General features: G+C 39.6%; 1 protein-coding gene across 4 annotated transcripts in view; it reads left to right on the top strand.

The window, feature by feature from the left end:
• The window catches only part of Dtn (transmembrane protein 132C dtn), a 114,853-nt gene that overhangs the window by 71,573 nt on the left and 20,153 nt on the right, over positions 1-23,127 (top strand). For all 4 annotated transcript variants that reach the window (XR_013080529.1, XR_013080528.1, XM_076775598.1 and 1 more), the window contains exons 3-4: positions 9,350-9,493; positions 16,247-16,520. Coding sequence is in view for 2 of the 4 variants with exons in the window: in XM_076775598.1 (XP_076631713.1) it covers positions 9,350-9,493; positions 16,247-16,520 (418 nt within the window). In the remaining 2 variants the exon portion in view is untranslated. The remainder of the gene's footprint in view (positions 1-9,349; positions 9,494-16,246; positions 16,521-23,127) is intronic.

Raw genomic sequence — 23,127 nt, 5'->3', positions numbered from 1 at the left:
CCGTATCCTGCGCCGGCTGCGGGTATCGATTTCGTCCTAGGATGCCCAACTCTTTATCTCCTTTCCGGCTCGGCGATATGAATGTATTAGAAAAATGGAAATGGGAATGTTTAACAAGACCCGGGGAAACGAGGTTAGTCGAAAACGGATAGCGAGTTGCGAGGAACAAATATTAGGCGAAGCTGGGAAGATGAACGATGTGGGTTGCGTAATGGATGTAGAGGTAGAATGAAACATATGTTGGGGCACCACGTTTAAGCAATCGGGCAGTAATTGAATAGAGTAGGATAGGAGCGAATATTTAGAGCAGAGAGAACGAACACGGGATGGATAATTAAGTATGGTGCAAGACGGAAGGATGGAGCGACGCGCGAACAGTACCCCCTCGTTTAAACGTTGCATTTGTTCCTCGATATAGCGTACGGCGGATAACCAGCTGCTGCGTACGAAAATATTTTGTTTATTAATTTAAAGAACGGAGATATTTCACCTGGGAAAAATTAGTGTTTGACCGTGTATACCATTGGAGAAGATCTGAGCGGTGTATCCCCTTAACCTTTTAGGATATTCTCAAGGATTCACAAACTTAATAACACCTAAAGTAAAATGTTCAGAGGTGGTAAAAACTTGGACTTTTTCGCGGCTAAATCGCCGTTTTCGAACACGGTTGCGACGCAACCCCTCGAGCGGTTAAGGAAACTCGATCTAATTCTATCCTGAAAAAAAATTTCTATAACGCGTTGCAGGGGAGGGGTCAGTCGACCCGGCGAGCGACGAACTTTCCCCGTAATTACTTTGATGTGAAAATTTAGTCGGTCACGGTTTCGTTAGAGTGTATCTATTTGGCGCGGCGTCGGGTAGACGGTAGCGTTCCTTTGAGCACCGTAGCTTCCCCGTGACGCCGACCTCGTGACCCGGTCACGTAACTGGAGCGTGAATTCTCGGGAGCAAAGACTCCGCGAGAGCGTAGGCGAGCCGGCGTCGCGACGCCAAGGAAATGTCCTTTCGAGTGCCGACGAACGGCGAACTTTTTTCCCTCGTTTCGCAATGGAGGCTCTGTCGATCGGTATTCATCTTGCTCGACGCCAGAACCCTGTAAACTTCGTTTCGATGCTGCCTGGTAAATTCAGAACGCGTCGCGCGGAGAGAAACTTCGCGTTTCCCTCGCCGTGTTCCCTGCCTACGGAAAAATTCTGCTCGCGACACACGCGTACACAGGGTGCACCGACAATTTTTACCGCCACGAATATACCCCGTTATTTTTAAAGATATCGTACACGTGTATTCTTATATAAAAGTCGTATGATATAACTTTTATTCGTATTGCATGTTTCAACAGATACGTGAGAAAATAAAAAACCTAAATTTACATAAAAATTATTGCATATCACGAGTTCCTCCATGCCATACGATTTTACGTGAAAAGTTTCTCCGTATCTTTAGAAGATATTCAAGGTGGACAAAGTTGTTGGTCCATCCAGTACACGCGTGTATGTGCTCTTTGATGCACGCTGTAATTAACGCGTGGGATTAATGTTTTTTTTTTTCGGACGACGAGGAGGATTAGGCGTTCGTTCCTCTAATTAAAATGCATTAACGGCGGCCGGGGTCCGCCTGGCTGGCGCACTCGCGTTTATCTGCGTTTTCGGGGCGTTTTAATTACGTAGCCGACGACGATGTACCCGCAGCAGATTTGTCATTATTAACGTCTCGATATTGCGAGCCGGCAAGTGCTTCTCCCGGTCTGCCTCGAAGCCGATCGCTTAAATTGCAATCTTGCGCAGCAAACCGCGAGGCGACGAGCACCGGATGAATGGTTCCTGCATTTCTGCGGCACCCCGTGTACACGAAACGGGTTGGTGTGTCCTCGTGAGCGATATTGCCGCGACGGGAATGACGTTATTTCGCTTGAGACCGTACGGGAAACGTCGTCTTGGGCCCTTTGGAATCGATTTCCCGTCCTCCGTAACTCACCGACGAATTCTTCTGATTAACCTTATCCATATCCGTGCGTCGCGTGTGCGTGACAGACGTGGCAAATGCACGTGAAAATTATTTTTGCCGTAGGGACGATTTGCCTTATCCGGCGAGGGTTCGCTGTAATTCATTTTAATTCGCTTCGGGTCCTCGATATCTGCGTAAAAGTATTTTTTCCCCGATCGAATTTACTGGATCCACGATCAAAAATTCACAGTCTGAATCATATCTGTCGAAGAAGGTAGCTTACGGCGACTGTGGCAACAAGACGGAAGATCCGCAGTATTTCAGTAGATAAGACGCATAATAAAATAGCCAAGTAAATGGAGTAGCTTGTGATAGGAGTTGAAGGAGTGGCGGTGTCACGCACATTTCGTTTCACATGTTAAACTTCAAGGGTCGTATGTCACGTTGTCTCGCTATCCGATCGAGCTCGTGTTTTACTGGAATTACTTTTTTATGTATTGGAACCGTGCTGAGGGATGGGACCAAACAAACCCCAAGATCAAAGAGTAAGAATCTATTTATTTATAAGTGATGAAGAATACAATCTAAACAAGATTCCTAAATCATATTAATGGCGTAAAACAATCGAGTACCGCACAATAATTATAAACATATACGATTTACGGGGTCTCCAGAGGATAGACTTAGTTAAATATCTGTTGGGGAGAAAAGTTCGACCCGGAGCATAGAAATTAATATAGAATAATAGAATCTAACCAGAGACCAAACCATTTAATCCCTCGATTTAGTCAAATTTTGCCTGGTATGAAAAAAACACGTTTTAACGTAACTGAAATTTGTATCCTTTGTAAGTGAAACATTGATCATTCGGATTCAGTTACCTACAAATCGTATACAGAGTCTAAAGGATTTTCTTCGAACGGAAATAATTTTAAAACATGGGATGCGGATGATATTTTTAGTATTCTCGTAAGAGACTCAATATGCAGTTCGCTTTTACAAAGCTATCAATGGTCCGAACGTTGTATCCTTTCTATTTTTCGCTCGTTTCTTTACGTTCGATATCGACTACCCCGTTTAATCTGCTATTGTCTACGGTAACGTATTCACGACTTCCGGCAAATAATGGTCCTCGTTTCATAATCGAATCAAATAAATGAAACGCACGGGATATTCAGCGTAACGATCGACACGATTTTTTTACTTACCTTTCAACGGTTCGTGGAAAAGAAATTACACACAGAAGCATGTCAGCTTTCGACGGTGAAATAAATTGCCGCTGCGAACTTTATATACTGTATATGCGTTTCGATGCTTTTAAAACTGACAAAATGACCTCGATGGTTCCTAACAGAAAAGTAATTTCAAAATTTTCCAGCGTCAATTTATTCCAACGACGAACAACGAGAAACTTCTGTTACTAAAAATTCATTTTAATCGTACACGCTATGGACGCGTATATACGTTGTCGCGCAAAAGTTTCGAGCGTCTTTCGATTTTTAAACGAATGAACCTTTTCTCGTATATGCACAAATACTTCATTAAAAATATCTTTATATACTAATTTCACGTTATTTAAGTGTAATTTAAAATGAACATTATAATTGTAAACAACGGGCCACTATAGCCTATTTGTCCTACTGAACACTAGATTTACGGAAACCGTCAATTTGACGGACGTCAGATTCCATATTTAAAGTTGCAAAACGCATAAATATTATTGTTTAACAACTTACGTTGAATTTGATTGATGCAATGGCATGAATACATATTCTAATTAAAAGAAAAATCGTATTTTAAGGTAATCGTCAACATGAAAGGTATCAATAAATATATATGCGATCGATATCCGTAAATCTAGCGTTAAATTGTTGAAAAGTTCCCAAATAATCGTATTTCATGCTCCTATACGAAAGATTGCAATTTCTCAAGAATTGCAACTTAAAAATTTATCTAAAGTTATGTATATTATCGTTTACGCAACGAGCGAGGATCTCTGTCATTATTGTTGTCGACTAATATTAACTAACAGTGTTAATATTGTCGAAGATTAATACTAGTGTCGGTCGAAACTGGTGTTGGTGAATTCTGGTCGATGAAATCTGTGTGCTTCATTTTAATGGGACTCTTTTGAAATTCTGCAGAAAATAAAGTTTTTAAATCTATCTCGAGCGTTTTACTTTGTTTAATAATCCATTGTAATACCGTTGAACATTTACAAAGGTATATTTTCGCAGAAAATCTTCCTTTCTTATGCTTATAACTGTCGGACGTAATTTCAACAATTATTTTTAATCGTTAGACGTTTGTTTCTGATATCAGTATTTTTATCCTGCAACGATTATGTAAATTTAGAATTCCTTTTTGTTCTTTTAGTTCCAAATACGCTTTAAGTGGAATGGAAATGTGTATTGGATCATTCTCTTGTTGCATAATGAATCCTTTGTCTACTAATCGTTGCCCTGAGGGGATTGCCTATTCGCATAAAATACGTTTGTATTCCAGTTGTTCGTTTGCATAATATCTGGATGGAGTATCGAATTGACTACGCGTACCTCCCACGCTTAACTAAATTTGTACGAGTCGTCGAAATAAAATAATTGTTAGTTGCACGATATATGCAAGTATCTTTATTTAAATAATTATACGTGAAAAGTGAGTATTTAAGGATGAGTGTACGAATCCCATCATTCAATAAGGGAATAGATATCAAAACACCCGCGCAGGTAGTAAAAAAACTAATTATTTATCCCATAAATATGTTAGGCATAATATTTATAGTCACTCGATCTCTCCACAGATCACATAAAAAAGATTATTATATCTTGATTCTCGCACGCCATTGATCCTTCCATTAAAGTTGAACTCTAACTTTGATAGAATACATAACACTAATCAAACTTTTTTGTTTATTTACATATTTTTTTTTATGGATTACAGATGACTGTTACCTTTAATTTATTAGACAATCAGGAACGTTTGTGATCGATTGCCTATTTTGTAATGTACGAGCTCTGTAAAACGACGACTGTGAACTATTCCCATTAGTGGATTTCTAGCGGTGGGAGTAATGATGTTGCAAGTTTATTGGTTACTTTGACTATGCGAGAGTTGGTTGCTTGACAAGATGGAAAATTCTTGTGTCTTCGTAGATGCATTGTTTGACCAAGCAACGGTTCTAAGAAAGTTGGTTGCTTGACAAGATGGATCTTGTGGTCCAGCTAAATTGCAGGCCAAACTTATTTTCGAGCTCGATTTACGGCTCTAACGACCGTAAAAATAATTTCCTCGGTCGTCGGTACTTTTTGAAAGTAAAATAAAATCATCCGAACTAACAGAGGGAAATATTCGTCTCGATTTTTCCGATAGTCTGATTAAGAAACTAAAGCAGGCAACTACGTTATAAAACAAAGATGCACATTTATTGCGCGAAATCGCGCATAGCGGTTGAAAAAGCAAATTACTAATTCCTATATATGGCTGTATTTCATATTTCTTCTAATATAAATATTTGAACGGCATCTATTCCCTCTCGAGCTTTCGTTTATTCTCATGCAATATTCCTGTACTTTATTTTTGCAATATCCATTTCTGCGTAGTCTCGTTTAATTTATCATTTTTTGCTAATTTTGCATTCTTTCGCGAACGGTTACTGCCACGACCACTCGTCTTGTTTTAAAATTGTAATAGTTCTGATTCATCGCTTTTAATTCGGATAATTATGGACTTTCTGCCATCATAAATACACATTTTGTAGATAAATTAGCAACTCGTTTGTCTAGTTTTGAACGTTAGATAATATTTAATTTTCTTTCAGGCTTCTGTTCTATTTAAATCAAAATATAAATGGAGGGATCCATTTTTATATATTGAAAGCTATTCAAAAAATTACTATAAAAAATAACAAAATTTTAATACATAAATGTTTTGTTTTGGGCGTTTTCATCTTCATGAATACTTAATCTCTTTTCATAGACATTATCGAAGTACTTAAAATTTAACGAAATAAACCATTGCATAATAACAGAAAACTACTAAAATTTGTATGTTCTTATAATCAGTTGATGATCTAATAATGATAAGCAACGTGTCTGCTACATTGAACAATATCACTGCGTTTAATCATGGATTTACTAGTTTGACCTGTCAGTAAGGCTTATCAAGTAGATTCTGCGACAAACGTGACGAAATTAATTGTTAGAACACTTTCCAATTAATAGGTATTTTATTAGCAGACAATTAGTTTGAACACATTGTTCGAACGATTAATGGCATCACATCGAAGGCAGGATCTGCTAGATAAGCTTTGCTGATTAATTCAACGAGCTGTAACACTGCTCTTTGTTCTAAAACTATTAGTAGATACTTACTGTGTAAAGGTCTTTTAATACAGGATGTTCGGCCACCCCTGGGAAAAATTTTAATGGGGGATTCTAAAGGCCAAAATAAGACGAAAATCAAGAATACTAATTTCTTGATGGAGGCTTCGTTAAAAAGTTTTTAAGAATTTTTTTCTAGAAAGTGGGTAGGATTTCGGGGGTAGGTTTATTCATCAAAAACTATTGTAATTGACCTCCGCAACCGAAAATAATTTTTCCAGAACGATTTGAAATTTTTTAATTTCATTGTTAATAACTTTTTAACGAAGCCTCCATCAACAAATTGGTATTCTTGATTTTCGTCTTATTTTGACCTCTAGAATCCCCCATTAAAATTTTTCCCAGGGGTGGCCGAACACCCTGTATATTAGAGATTTCAATAACAGAGAAGCAAAGATTCCTAATAAACATAATTTTAATGCCAATGAAATGCCGTGATTTTCGAAGGAACGTTTACGATAGAATTACAAATTTTATCTTAAACTGTATCCGTGTAATATCTGTTATAAACGAGTAAGTAAAATTTTCGATAAAACGTGAAAAAAAAAAAGAAAAAAAAGCTGCGTTTCTCTAAAGAACGAAGGGTGCTCCAAACTTTTAAACGGCAGTGTATGTTTCGAGTGTAAACACGAACACGCGTACATTTTCCGCCGGGCGTAACGACGAGCGCTCCCGTCGAGTGGATCGTCGACGTTGGCGCGGAAAAAAACGTTTTCGTGGCGCAAAGGGTTGAAAAGAGCGGCGTAAGCTTCCGTTGGAAGCGACGATTTGTCTGGGAGCGAGACCGTGGCTCGTGAACGACCACCCTCGGTGCCTATATTTCATCGTGCTCGTGGAAATTCAATTTTCAATCCGGTACTTTGTAATCGAAGGGGGTAAGACGCGCGAGCGCGCTGGCATAAACGATTCCCGATGCTATTCGGCGTGCATGCACGAGAGATACTCTCCCTTGGAACACGAGAGACACGAGAAAGAACACGGTTATTGCACATGCACAACAGAACAAATCGCTGAAACGGTTCTACGCCGAGGATGCGTCAGCGACGCCAGATTCAAAAATATTGGCTGGTCAGGATCGAATCGAAAAATTTAGCGACATTTCCGCCTAACTTTCGTACCATGAAAAATATCAGAACGAAATTTATTCGGATACGATGTAAGAAATTGTTTTGTAATCGCTGTAATATCGATTTTTCTTCTGCTTGTTAAAAGACAAGAAAGAATAATAATAAGTAAAACAAATTTTATTTTAATTTTAATGTAACCGTCAACGCGAAGGGTTTCGATGAAAATACGTGAATTTAGTATTGAAATTTTGGAGCTTCGATAGTAGTAATATTTCAATTAGACGCGCTCGTTTTACGACGAAATGGCGGCTACTTGGCGTTACTTTAGAGAGTTGTTGCTCGCGGCGACGCGATCGAACGGAAATCCAATACATTCGTACGATGGTGACGCTTCGTTTGCAACCGGTCTGGGATAATTGAAAGAACCGTAGGGCTGGAAAAGTTAACGAGCGTGCGACCGTTCGCATTGTTCCAAGGAGTTGAGCCTTTAGGGAAGGGCTGGAAGTAATTGAAGTAGTCGGATTGGAATCCCGGTGGCTGAATGCGCGCATTATTCGCGAAACCGAAACGTCTCCTGTCAAAGTATCTAATGTCCAAGCTCGCGGCCAACATCCGCCGATGTCGTAACGTTGTCGTCCCGTTTAGGCGAGATACGACGATAATTATTCCGACTTGTCGTACGTTCTTATCTCCGACGTCGTTGACTGTACGTCCAAGAAATTTTTAACTCGTTCAAGAGATCTTTGCAGAATATTCATGTACAGTACAAGGTTCCTGATTGAATTTTATATAAATTCTTTATTTATCAACATCGTCAACTCTACAAACTCCCTCGGTATAATTTCTATTATTGTTATTCATCAAAAACCAAAACGTGTTTCAATTGAATTCTTTAAACTAAATACATTTTGGAAAATCGACGGAATATTGTAGAGGGTAAATTACATTAACTTTTACGGCCGAATATTTATGAATTATATTTGTATAAAGCTCTGCATTGTAAACGTTAAGAAAAGGAGTACAAAATTTATGCATGTACGTTCTGTTTAACGATGGTTAGTCTGCACGTTTCAACCTGTCGTTCATCAAATTTTCAGTACGCAAGATTTTATGGCAACGTCGTACAGCCGTACGATACGACCACGGTGCACAAGTTACACAACAACCCCACGCACTTTACAATAATCGTTCGAACAGTCGTATCGACGACAGTCGTACAAATTATTACACGGGAAGTCGTTACGCTTCTGTCATAAAATTATCATGAGTCTTTACCCGCGCGGAGAACTTATCGTCGCGGCACGTTTCGTCGTTAACCGCGGGAAATAACGCAACTGGCATCCAGATTTTCCGTTCCGTCAGCTCCGGATGGAATTGGCGAACGGTTAATTGCCGATGCAGCTGGCAGCTGCGAGCCGATAATTGCCGACCGGCGCGAAATCACCTCCCCCTCCAGTTATTGAACAAAAAAAAAAAAAAAAAAGAAAAAAGTAAACGCCGTAGAATTATCTCATCCTTGAACTCGCTTACAACCTCCCTCCCCGGTACCTCTCGTTTTTTCGCGGAAGTTTGCCATTCTTTTTCGTCGTTTCGTGCCTTCCGGTCCTCGTCTGGCCAGATAAAGTTGTTACCGTCTCTTTTTTTTTTTGTCCGCGAAAATTTCGACGGGAACGCTCGTTGCTCGGTGTATTTTCGTTGTCGGTCGTGTTTGCCCGTCGAAACTCGCTGTTCGGGTTCGCATTGTGCCCCGGACTAATCGGATTCGCTCGTTTCGTGACGTCACCAGCGGTTTCTGAATAATGTAACGTCCCCGATTTATGAACCGCCCGAGCGTGGGATTTAACGGCGCTCGACAAACCTGCCGGCTTGTTGTCGAACGAAATATTTGTACGAACGGCCGATTGATTTTACCCCCTCGTGAATATTACGATTAATCGCGGGGACACGCGCGTGTTTCAGGGCGAGGATGAAGTCCGGCGTGAAGATCTTGGAAGCCTCGTCCAGCAATCCGGACTGGGTCGTCGACAGCGACATAAACGCGAAGAACACGATCGCGACGTTCACCGCGAGGAGAAAGGAGAACGCACCGCGTGCACCAAACGGGTATGTACATCGCCATTTTTACAAGGGGCATTTATTGTGATTCCAACTGGGAGAAAATAAATTCATCGCACTATACGATTTTTTGATCGTACGACTATTTTACCGAAAGCAACATTCGCACCTTATTTTCGTTTTGTGTTATTTAACGTTAACAGCCAAGATCACGAGCGGTTATCGATAACCTACGTATTTTTATTTTAGATCATGTTATATAATGTCCTTTAAAAAATTGATAAGGTTTATTATATTTTCCTGTAATGAAATAAAAATCATTTCATTCGAATATAATATATTTCATACTGAGATTTACGTTACAGTTTGAACGTATTGGAGCATTTTCCTTCGTTATTAGGTGCGAATTAGTTAATTTAGCATGCCTTGTTTCTTAAATTAGTAAAATTATGACAACGTGGGGAATTAACGCGCGTGCTATCTCTTTTCTTGAGGGTGTATTTTGTCAGAATTTTTTGTCAAAAGTTTAAAAGAGAGGTGTAATTTTCCTCAGAAATGGTCCGACCATAAATTCCGCAGCGCGCGGTAGAAAAATACATATAAATGGATAAAAAATAAGTTAACAATGATAGCTAAGTTTATTTCTAGTTTGCAATAAAATACAGTTAAATCCCTTAAATACAGTGTTCCTCAGGTGCAAACCATGTTTCTTCTCGCAGCGACTATGATTGCAGATAAAATTATTCGAAACGTTACATAAAATGTCAAGCAAAAATGATGAATTCTATGCAAAATACATAGATACAAAACAGTCCAACGAATTCGGTTTGTCGTCGCTGTATTAAATCTTCAAAAAACAAAAGATATCGAAGAAAGGTGACGCCGACGCTCTTCAAAACTCGTAACGAGCAAATGTGCCAAAATCGCAAGCCTTGAACTCCGGTACAATTGACATTATCGTCCAGATAATGCTCGGTAAACAGAACATACGCGTATTGCAACTTTCGATGAATCTCCTTAATTGGAAACATGGTTCACACGTAATTCTTTCACTCCCTGTTACGATTCTTCTGTCTTCGCGTTTACCTCGTATTTTTTATTAACTGTGATGATTGGCTTCTTCATCTTCTTCCTGTTCCGATCTCATGTTCTCGTGCAAGGAAAGATCGCCGAGGCTATCGTCGATCGACAAAGTATCGTCTGCGCCGATCATCCGTTTTTTGCGTTTACCGTCGCATTTTTTCTTCGTTTTGCACTTTTTGTCGTCGCTATCGTCGCTATCGTCGCTGTCATCGTCATCCTTCTGGCATTTCTTGCTCTTCTTCTTGTCATCATCGTCATCGTCGCTGTCATCGCTGTCGTCGCTGTCGTCGTTATCCTTTTCACATTTCTTGCTCTTCTTCTTGTCGTCATCGTCGCTGTCGTCGCTGTCGTCGCTGTCGTCGTCATCCTTCTGGCATTTCTTGCTCTTCTTCTTGTCATCGTCGTCATCGTCGCTGGAAGAACTACTACTGCTGCTGCTGCTACTACTACTACTGCTGCTGCTGCTGCTGCTACTGTCGTCGTCCTTCTTTTTCGCTGATCGTTCGTGCCTCTTGTGAACTACTCCCTCTTCTTCTTCGATCAGTTCCCTTTTGGTTTTTCCCTTTTCCTCGCTGCTACTACTATCGTCGTCGTCCTTCTTTACTGATCGGTCGTACCTCTCGTGAACTACTTCCTCTTCTCCTTCGATCAGTGCCTGGACGAGGCTAGCCTCCCTTTTAGGTTTTCCTTTTTCCTCGCTGCTACTACTGGACTCGTCGCTCGAGCCAACATTTAGCTTCGCGACTTCCGCTTGTACTTCCGGTCCATTCTGCGGTTCTTCGGGCACCGGGTACGCCTCGACGAGAACCGTCGAAGCCAACACCACCGCGGAAAGAGCGATTACTAATGCGCTGTAACGCATGTCGAGGATAAATTCGACGTCTCGATATTGTACTCGTCGGCTGGTCTCGCGCGCGGTCTTATATAGCTCGTGGCGTCCATGGCATCCGATAAGCGCGCGAAAGAAGTGACGTATTCGGATCAGCGATACTCGCTGGGACGCGGATGCTGATAGATCGGTGGCGTCGAAGATTAATCTGTTATTAGGTTACCAGCGGAACGTACCACGAAAATTGCGACGCAACCGCGTGGCGATCCTTCTTGGAAATGTAATTCGACGTCGCAGTGAATTTTCTTCGCGAGTAGATTAAACAACATCGGAGTCGAGAGACTCCCATAGGTCCCCAGGCTCATTCGTCTTCGCGAACTTCACGGTCGGAACGATAATAACGACGATCCTTTTCAATTTCATTCGTTTATCGACGTTCGCGGGGCACGGTATCGATAAATACACAAATTTTAGACAACGTTTTCCGTTGAACGATCTCGGTATACCGTTCGCCTTGCGATTGTCGTGTCTGGAACCGAGGTTGCACATTGTGATTTTAGCTGGATCGCTGTGTGTCTCGTCCCTGGCCGAGTCGCTGAATTAAAAATAGACTCGATTTAGAATGAAAGACCCCGAGAGAAATCGTCCTTACTATTGAACCACTTGGCCGACGAACGAGTTTCTTTTCTCAATATCGTAGAAATTGAATTTTCGTGTAATATCTTTGTGATCCTGTCGTTTTCGCGCAGTGCTTCGAGGGCACGAAACGAAAGAGGTTCCGAAAACTGTTTAAGATGGCTGCTCCGGAGACGCAAGAGGCTCGGGAGGTATGCAAATGACACCGTAAACGAATGTCAGAAAACCCAGCGAGGAAAACTGGGCGAGAATTGGAAAAAGATTTTATCGGTTCGTCGCGCGAAATAAAAGTAAAAGTTGCCACTATCACTGTATGGTGGAAGTCGTTATCGCTGTTAACCTTGCGATGCTCCGGTTTGATTGCTTCTTTCCCTCTCTTTCTATTTCTCTGTAGCGCACGAAGTTAGCACAATTTATTATCGTGGTTTACTGAATCATAGATCGAGAAAATACGTGGCATCAAGACCTATGACCCAATAAAACGTCGCTTTAAAGGCATCGCGATCGTTCCTGGAATCGAGCCTCACTTTTTCTGCCAATTCTTCTGTTTTGTTGCTTACGAATATTCAAGAGACCCGTTCAAGAACCAAATATACCGACGTAAAGTAAACCTTTTATCAATGTTACGTCGTGAAAAGTAAAAATACTCGATACCTCGATAACGTACTTTTAATTGTACAATATTTCTAACGACAGTAACAGTTCAAAGTGTACAAATATTGGGTTTCGTTTATTTCAAGTATTTCAACAGAATATAAAAAATCAATCTTTTATGTTAATTAATTATTCCTCGTTCATAAAAATCTCTTAGGAATCGAAGCTTTGTCTACTGTTTGGACCTGGTTGTTCTGTTTCTCAAAATATAACAGCAAGAAATTTGAACCTATTCCAATATTTTCATTATTATTTTTTATCGTACAATTACTTCTTGTTAACATTAGCATACAAATTTATTATTTTCTTTTGGACAGAAATCAAGCAGAACTTTCCGGTAGACCTAATACATGAAAATAAAATATAAGTAGAAGGGACGTCGTTAGAAAACTCAAGTTACCTCCATTATACGAGCCGATAAGAAGTATCGATCCATCTGAAAGAAATACACGATTCAATTTAAACGAAACCTTATCAGAATAAAAATGTATTGCGATCCGCTGTATCAGAAGCTTAAAGCGAGGGCAAATAATGTCGATTCGAGAATTACCTTCCTCCTGCTAATTGTATTCCAGTTTCCTTTCGCTTCTATTTCCCTTCGATCTCATTCCATTTTCGATCCCGCCGCTTTTGCAGCCATTGGTATTGCCTTCAACTGGTTTAATTCGGATTCCTTTCCTCGGGAACGGCGAAAAATTCCCTGTTTAATTTCGTTCACGGTTCCTCGCTTCCCTCGATTTCTAGCGATTTTATCTCAAACGGAATATCATCGAACTGCGCGAAACGAAAACCGGTGATCCCTTTCTCTACTTGAGCGAAGCTTTGCAATGAAAAGAAAAAACGAAACTCCTGTTTTTAAGAGTAAGTCAGAACGACTCCGAACTGTTTCCATTAATCCCCTCTTCGTCCACCTTGCATCCTTGAATTTCCATCGCGATAGAGTGCCAGGATTCTCCCTCCGAGTTTCACGATTTCGTGATCCTTGAACTCCGGAGGATCTTCGGCTAGACGTTCACTGCTCTTCAATTTTGTCGAAACCGTCTGCGAGCACGACTATTCTGACTCGCAAATTCGTCAGGAATAAACGCTTGTCCTCCAACGTGGCGCGTAAGCAGCGAATTGTAAATTGTAATTTACTAAATTTGGAAGAAAATTCGTTTGAAAAGCTTCGAGACCTCAGTAATCTTCGGAAACAAATTGCAAGAATTTACAAGAAATAAAAACATGTTTTCTATGACCGTATACGGTTATCAATCAGGTCAAGACGATTGGTCACTATTCGACGCGTAATAATAAATGATATGAAACTAATAGAAAATTTAAATGATTTTTATAATGATAAAAACTTTACAGCTAAAATTATAGATACGTTTATTGTAAATATGGGCACGTCATTCTGCCAAAATTTCGTTGAAATCGGTACGATTCGTGTCTTATGCTTCCCTTGCGAGACGTCATTTGCTCAGGTTCTCGTAATTCTTCGATGTACATGGCGTAACGGAACACCCGTGATTTTACAGCGCAACGTGTTGCGTTCGCGTTAACGTAACACCAGCCATTTGTAAACTGGAAACTTACCCTCGTCGCGAGTTTATCGTTCTCGCTAATCGTTGAAATTCTCGTTAGCTTCTCGAACCTCGACAAACAGTCGACGCAACGACGTTTCGACGTCGTGACGTAGCCTTCGCCCCGTCTGGTCGCGACTATTTAAGCGGATAAACTCGAACGTTTCCTCTTGCACTTGATTTTTCCTGTTGGATCCAATTACACGGCCCCTGCGTATCTCGTTTCGACGAGAGACGTGCAATTTACCGTCAGACGCCGTCCTCGTACCATGGGATTCGTCAACGTGGCCGAGCTTGGATCACTGATCGACGAACAAACTTCGAACGAGACGACGGTGTCCCATTTCTCTGCTATTAACGGTGAACCTCTCGCAGTCTGAGTTCACAAATCTGACGATTATAGACTTCCGGCGCTTTTGCGTGAATTCAGAAATCCATCGCAATCGGTCACATCTTATAAGTATTTTTATCAAATTATTACGTAGCTGTTTTTATTAAGTACTATCGTCATATTTATTTTTATTTATTTCTGGATAATGGAAAATGAATTTCTAAAGGCATAATTTTTTATGGTATGTACGAGGCAATAAAGTGTGAAATATTTATAAGAAAACATAGATACACTAACCAAAATTGTCTCTTTTAAATAAAATTATTTGATTCTTTTTTTTTTAATATCAATTACAATTTTCCAGACTTCAAACTATCAAAACTCATTATTTATTTAAAAAATAAGGAGTATCTTGGTGTCCTTAATTATTGAATATCCATAAATAATATGTAAGTAACAAAATTTCGCATAACAAAAAATAAAAAAGGAAAATAGAACAATGTCTGCTTAAACAATATGGTTTTATAGCCAATGTTATAGGATGTAATAATAAAGGATTATTCCCGCGTGGCAACATCCAATTTTGATGAAATTTTTTCGCGTGGTAGTTCTTGCACAAACACACGATGTGTATTTTTTTCTATCAACAAAAGTATACACTGTACTGGTGAAAATAGCTATCAAAATTTTGGATGAAAAATTTATTTGCATCGATGTATCGAAAACTGTTACGCGTAGGGAAAAAGGTTTAAATTCGAAAATTGTGAATTTTTGCACAGAGAATCCGGCTATGTATGCAGTAGTCGGTAAAATCCATTTATTTAAAAGGTTGAACGTCACGTCATGCATACATGTATGATACTAATGTTTCGGTTACTGCGGCGTGATATTTTAAAGCATGGCCTCTGTAGAAGCTTTTGGTCAAATTGGTAAAAACGTAGGTATGGGTTTAAAAGCATAAATCATGGAAAAAAAACTAGGGTGGTGACGAGACACGTTTTATGAAATCGGTTTGGCAGTCAACGCGGAAATAATATATTCAAATTTTCTACATATTTATTAATGTTACTTCCCTTCTACAAGGGCCTCGATTTTCATCTAGATTTCATTAACTGATATTCTTTAAACAATTTTAGACGAATTGTAAATGTACGATATAAAATATATTCAGAGATAAAGTGGTGCACTTAAATGACTTGAAAACTGTTATATAAAAGGATCGAACAAAAATTCTAGAGTATAAACATACACTGTTATCATTAGTTTCTACTTTTTCACAAAGTAACGTATGAAATTTCACTCTACTACTGGAAGGGGTGCGTAAAACTGGGTAAAGGATTGTAAAATAATATGGGTTTAGAAACTGGTATTTACCAAAATAATTGGAATCCGTAAACTTTTACATAAATGTACTAACAAAAGAAATAACGTATGTAATAACAAATAATATACATCCAAATATAATATTCGTAGCACTCGTAGGACGTATTCTTTCTGCTATTGATTTAAACAAAACGTAGTAAGAGGTCGCTAATGGGAACGTAACCTTAGTAATATTTCATTGTAAACTGGCGACACACCGGTTGGAAAATCGCTGGTCCGAATGTTTTCGTCAGTTTTCGAAACGAGATCCACCGTTGCGGGGCAGTTTACGAGCAGTAACAAGGACCTTGTCGCTGTGAACGGTTTTGCTTTGTTTCCAGATCGGCGGAGGAAATTCTGACGATGCTTTTGGAAGCCAGCGAGGAAGGGGTGGAGGGAAATTGGGACGGTGGTCGGATCGTATGGAGCGTGCGTTACGCTTTCGAGGGCGAAGAGGACAACGGCTCCCAGTTGAATGGAATGGATCAGCTGCAGCAAAGGTTGCAACAGAGGCAGATGCAACACCATCACCACCATCATGCCGAAAGACGAAAGCTGCAAGCACGTCTTGAGATACAGAAGGACGATATCCAGGCTGTTCTGCCCATTTCCAAGGTAGGGCTTTTACGCGATTCGCTTCTATTCGGTAAACTGGGTTACTCTGTCAGAAACGATCCTCTTTGTGCTCCTTTCTAGCGGAGCCCAATCAGTCCTTTCGGGATCTTCGATGGCGCTTCATTATTTTCTAATACCCAGGGCGAGGCACCTAACCCAATGCTATCGCCTTCAATTCGTTTCCCCTAGCAATAGAAAAGAAACTGGGAACGTTGTTGCAGCATTTTTCCAATCTTAGTTTAGAACGAATGAAATTTCCTAACCAGAGAAACGTAATTCAATTTTTCTGTTTGACGCTAAACCTGCCGACACTTCGTGTATATCCATTCCAGCCAATGCTAATTTTTGCATTATATGTATAGAAAGTCGTGTTTTAAAGTTTATTCGTGAGATACTTTCTCTTTTATGTCACATATTTTATTCTTGAAGCATGCATTTTAAAAATCTGTATAAAAATATTCAACAACTTTACTCCAAATGTGCATATTTAGTATTTGAACTTCATATAGAAAATTTACAAACTATATACACAGAATAATAAATGTATTTTATAACTGATTCATATATAAAATTTTATTAGTGTACAAATGCATACAGACCTCACAGTTTCTTAAATTCAGCGAGTACATTTACACCTCTGAGTTGCAATTTTTATTATTGCACTTTGTTCCTCTGAAAGTACTCGTTAACTTGTATTCAAAACATTTTTTTATCAGATTAATGTCAAAGTAAATGACAAAATGAACATTGAAGATAGCATAAATAATAACAGTTGATATAGTCATCGGATAGAGGATGAAATGCCCTTTAAAATGAGCGTTCGTACAAGTCGATAGCGTAATTAGTTCCGGAGATATGACGATTTTTGTTTCAAGTCGATGCGGTGGCTAGTTACGGAGATACAAGGGTTCGAAGCGTTTGTTTACGTTTCATTGACGCGAGGGGAAATAGTAAACAGTGCGTAGTAAATTCTTGGAAATACTACGACTTCCGCGTCACGCGACTGTCTCGACTCACGTGCGAGCGAGAGGTCCTACGCGACGCGTCAGACGGAGACACAGATAGTCAAATTAAAGAAATTATCCCTTTACATAAATTACGATATCTCCAAAACGAAAAGTCCGATCTACATAAATCAAAAACCACTTTAAAGAGGAAGCTTTGCCGGTTCTAACGATGGCTCAATTATGCAGAAATTATGGGTGGCTTCAGAACTGCACGCGTTTAAAGTTTTACTATTTTTAATACGCGTTATTAGACTGTTCTAAGATAGTGGAAACTGAAGATTCTTTCCTTTCATCTTTGCTATATATTTTCTATATATTTCAGAATTTTATACCAAATTTTGTTCGGTATTTTACAAAAAGGTATAAATCGTTCAACCGGTCATTTGGCCAATCATGGTAGATTTGGTGTTAATTGAATAACTACACATTTTACTAAACTTAACAGGTACACTGGATAATCAACTACTAATCTTACAGTTAGTTCAACTTTCATACGAATAGTTAAAGCACTAAGACAGTTGAGTGCAACTCATCGAGTCACTGAAAATGCACGATTTCATGAGATTGCAGATCTTCTAAATATACCGCGAACAATAATTCATAACCATTCGATAAGTCTCGAATACGTAAATCGCTTTGAAATATGGGTTTCTTATCAGGTGCTACGGAGAAGAAAAATGCTCGATTTAGTCACGTTTCAAACTACTGATTTTACGAGTCACTAAATTGAGCGTCAAATTTTTGCTCTCCGTGTCGCGTCTGATAAGAAACCCCATATTTCGAAGGGATGTACGTATTCGAGACGTATCGAATTTCCCCGTTCCGTTTGTAAACCTCGAACACGAAAATGTCCCTTTTCCGTGGGTCTTCTTAAAAAATTGGAAACCGTCGCTGTATAGTGAATTTGCTATGCTACGAATTATACGGCATCGAACGTGCCGCGAACCTGGTCGCGAAATCGACTACCCTGCGGCTGGCAACGAAAACATTCGAAATAATGTTTGCCATTCGATACACGTGGTCGGACGCGAGATTCGAAAACGGTGGCGACAAGGGTGGTCCGATGTAATTTCGAATCGTTGTTCGAGGACCGATACCGAACTCGGCGCGGATACGTGCGCGACAATTTTCATTCCCACCAACTGTGACCCGAACGTGCACCTATAGCTGGAAGAATCCAGCTACCGGAAGCGAAGGGACGAGGGCTACGCGCGAACCAATATCGCCACTCGACGAAAATCGACGCGATTTTCAGGCCAGTCTCGCGGTCTCCTGCACTGTCGCGCCCGCCCACGCTTTCCTCGAAACTCTCTGGAAAAAGTATCCGCTAAGTTGCACGATAACCGTCGACAAAAATGGCGATCCATACCGTCGAACGAGTACGCGGCGTATGGCCTTCCGCGCGAGAATTCGCTTCCACGCGGTTGCTCGATCAACGATCCGACCCGCTCTTTTTAGGTTCGAAGGACTAAGGCTTCCGTTTGGGTAAAAAGGGCGCGGTGGTGTGTCAAAGGATAATGCCTTCCTGTCGATGACAAAGCAAACGACGCGGCGAACCATATACATACTTAACCCTCCTACGACAGCCAACATACAGGGTGTTCGGCCACCCCTGGAAAAAATTTTAATGGGCGATTCTAGAGGCCAAAATAAGACGAAAATCAAGAATATAAATTTTTCCCAGGAGTGATCGTACATCTTGTATAGTTTTTCGCCTTCGGGCTCGAGTCGATTATGTTTGGTATTTATGCGTTTTTCTCGTATTTCCCACCCCGTAAGCTTGAATATCAGCTGCTGAAAAGAATACTGTATTTTATAAAAATCAGGGTATGACGTGGTGATGTCCTTTGTTAGATACTTTAGAGAATCCTTTTGAGGAATATCGATTTTATTTAATTTGTCTGGGCATGCATTTCGTAGATTTTGAACGAATGTATAAACTTTACAAAATTGTTGTTAGTTCTCTGTAAGTACGTATAGAAACACGAACACAATTGTAGAGTAATTTATTTACAATGTTTCGATTATTTCACCTGGCATGAGAAACTCGTATAGTTATTTATATCATCGTACTGTTTTGAAAATTGCCATCAATCAGAACATCCTTACAGTTAATTCTTAATAACGTCGAATTACTGCAGTACCGGTAGAAGAAATTTGTGCTTTCATCGTGTGGTTCGACTATATCGGAAGCACTTATGGAGATTGGACAGTCCACCTACTACCCACTTGCATGAGCCACAATAGGCGGATCATATATGCAGAACAAAAGAAAACCTCTTCGACAAAGTGTAGGAACTCGTATGCACTTATTACCGCGATATCTTTGTAAAATGGCAGCGTTCGTCTTGTGTCGTCTCGTGTTGTACGTCTCGCAGCATTTCTTAACCGTTTTAGTATACTTTTAGGAAGATTATCCCCGTACATAATTTTCAATTTTTGACACACGCAATAGTTTTTATTTTTATAAAATATACATTTCTTCTAACACTGTTCTAACACTAAAGCAGTACGAAAATCTGAATTGCATTCATATTAAAAGACAGTGTTTCTCCGTACAATTGGATACAAGACGGTGTAGAACCGATAAACTAGTTAAAGTAGAACGTCTGGATATAAATCTGGGTTGTTGGTTAATTAACAGGTTTTTAAATATGGACGATAATTTATCAAGAACATGTCTCGTTACACGAGTATATTAAGATTCCATAATTACACGCTAGACGTTTCGATTGTTGTTTGTTTACATTATTAATGAAGATTTACAGGTATCTCTACGATCGATAATTTTAATAGACAAAAGAAAATCATAGAAAAACTTAATCAAAAAAAAAAAAAAAAAAAAAAATACAAAATATGTTCGGAAGTTGGAGGATCGCTTCGACCGTATCAGCCACGATAAAAATGAAAATGATCGATCCGGCATGAACAAAAATAATAGGGGTGAGGCGAACACGCTTTGTGGTTCGTCCGGTATAATGCACAGGTGGTAATAATAGAGCGCGCGTTTCTTCTTATTATAAAAAGGAACAGAGCGCCATTAAGTTAACGCTCGAGGTGCAACGAGCGGTTACGATTTCGTTTCGCCCCGAAGATATAAACTTCTTCTTCTTCTTCTCTCGCGGCGTGCAGTTTTTATCGTCGGGTCTGCCACTAATACGGCCCTCCAGGAAATTTATTCGGCTCTCGGCTCTTTGACCGGGGGATTTCGAAAGCTTAGGGCTGGAATTAATTGATTTCGGTTCCTCAGTTTCTACAGTTTCATCGCGCCATCGATCCTCCCCCCGCGAATTAAACGACTCGAAATCGGGAACGGTCGGTCAACCGAGTCGAGGGATCCGTGCACGACGATCGCAGGGAGCTGCGTCGCGAGAGCATCTTGATTGATTAATCGGTTAATTAATTCGCTTACATATTCCTTTGAAAGCGTCGCGACGGAGAAGTTGTCGGAAGCTTGCCGCCGCTTCTTGATTATCCTTACTCTAATTGCCGTTCCCCTCCCCCGCGTGACGAGGTCGAGGAGGAGGTGGGAGGAAGGGGGAGGAAAGTTTTTAATTAAAAGAGAGACCCACGTTCTGCTTTCCTCGTAAACCCTCTGGTCCAAGCTTAGCGCCAACATTGACACCAGGCCTTCCTGGTAACCTGACCGAGGAGCCTCCGAGCGTTTAATCAACGGCAAGAAAATATTTCGGCGGCAGCTGATACGGTACGGTATAAATATTCAGCCCGGCCAGGCAGCCGCGGGGATAAGAAACTGGCTAGGGAATTCCGCTTGGGCTCTCGAGCCCTTTGACGACCATCAGTCCACGCCCCCGCCACCCGATAATGCATAGCTAAATCTTGCCGAGACGGAGAACGCGAACTCGCTAAGTGGATCAGAGATTTCTCCGATAAACTTCGCCAGTTCGAAGCCGACGAACTCTGATCGGCCCTGTAGACACGTCGTAGTTCGCGAACTTCCTTGGAACTTCGATTCTCCATGACCGAGCATCCGCGTTGCGTTCGATGTTTGTTTTAACGTAGCTCGTGATCGCACGCGTGACTACCGATACGAAGAAACGGCTCAGAAACTACTGCAGACGTATTTTGGAACTGTTTTCGAACTCTTTTTATCTATCTTTTTTAGGTCGATGAAATTAATCGCACCAAGTATAAATTTATTACAAAAATTAAACGATTCTCAATATTACGATGTATCGGTATATACATGATTCGTAGTAACGATTATCTGCATGTATCTTTAAAATAAATGAACCTTCTTTTGCACATATACAGACATTATAAAACTCTGATGCAGCAGGTGTAAAATTGAAATGAAATAAAAGAATCCTATTTACATTTTCTAGAAGATTAAATATTTAAATGTATATTTTTTAAATTTTATTCCGTGTTCAGCTCGTGACAATCTTGAATGAAATGTAGCATTTAAAAGATATCAAATGTAGTAGTGATATCGAATGTTCCGCAAGGATGGATGCAATTCTAGCTGTTAAGATAAATTTTCTTACCGTAAAAGAAATTTTATTTACACTCTCTACAGGTTTAAACCTTTGACAAACTTAGAAGTAAGAAACCTGAGTAGGTTCTTTGAAGAATTTGAAATAACTCGTTTTCTTTTCGTATAGCACTCAATTCCACGATGGTTACACGCAGTAAATAAAAATCTTTCGATTTCGAACGGGTTGTATCTCTATTAAAATCATCATGATTAAATATCAGACTCTAGTTATAATATTAAACTGCTTGATACAATAGAGACCGAATTATTAATTGACAATAAACATTATACATTCAATGAAGCCGGAAATCGAACGAAATATTACATTTTAATGAAAAAGAAGATAGTGATATGCAATTGGCAGATATTTAATTATCTGTTATATGTATATTGATTCAGTATTATTTGCGATATATTATCAGTTGAAATTAACAGACGTTTCAAAGCATTCAAAAATATTTTTATGTATTTTACTATGCTTACAAATTTAAATGTAAGTTAAATATCACCTAGAGGTTACAATAACTAAAGTATCGATTCAATTAAATGCCATTGTCGCTAACGCTTTCGAAAAAGTATTAATGTATAAATCAATATTTGTATATTTATCATGATTATACAATATAAAGTGAACCTTGCTTCCTTATTATAACGTATCTTTCAACTTAAAATTGACCGTTTAAAAAACACTTAAAAATTGAGTTTGACTATTTTACATTTTTAAAAACATAGTTTTGTTCGATTCATTCTTTCGAAAAGATGCTGTAATATAAGAAAATTATGAATACGAATATCAGTTCGATGATAAGGTTGAATATACGTATGTATATAAATTTCAGCAAACTATACCTTGATCGCGATAAGTCACATCGATACTCTGCTGGGATTTTATGATCCCCGGGGTCTCTTTACTTTACAATATGTACACTACGTTGACAGATGTACAGTTTGAAAGGTATTCAAAAGCTCGTGGACCAGGTGCTATGCATTTACTAGCTGTAAAGCAATATTTGTCGATTGAAGTTTGTCAAACTGTCGGCTGAGCTGTTGGTATTCATGTAATTGTCCGATTTCGAAAATGATCTACTCTCCAGATTCGGCT

This window comes from Colletes latitarsis, chromosome 10, assembly GCF_051014445.1.
Source record: "Colletes latitarsis isolate SP2378_abdomen chromosome 10, iyColLati1, whole genome shotgun sequence".
In the NCBI taxonomy this organism is placed as follows: Eukaryota; Metazoa; Arthropoda; class Insecta; order Hymenoptera; family Colletidae; genus Colletes; species Colletes latitarsis.
This window is presented reverse-complemented; position numbering and strand designations above follow the sequence as displayed.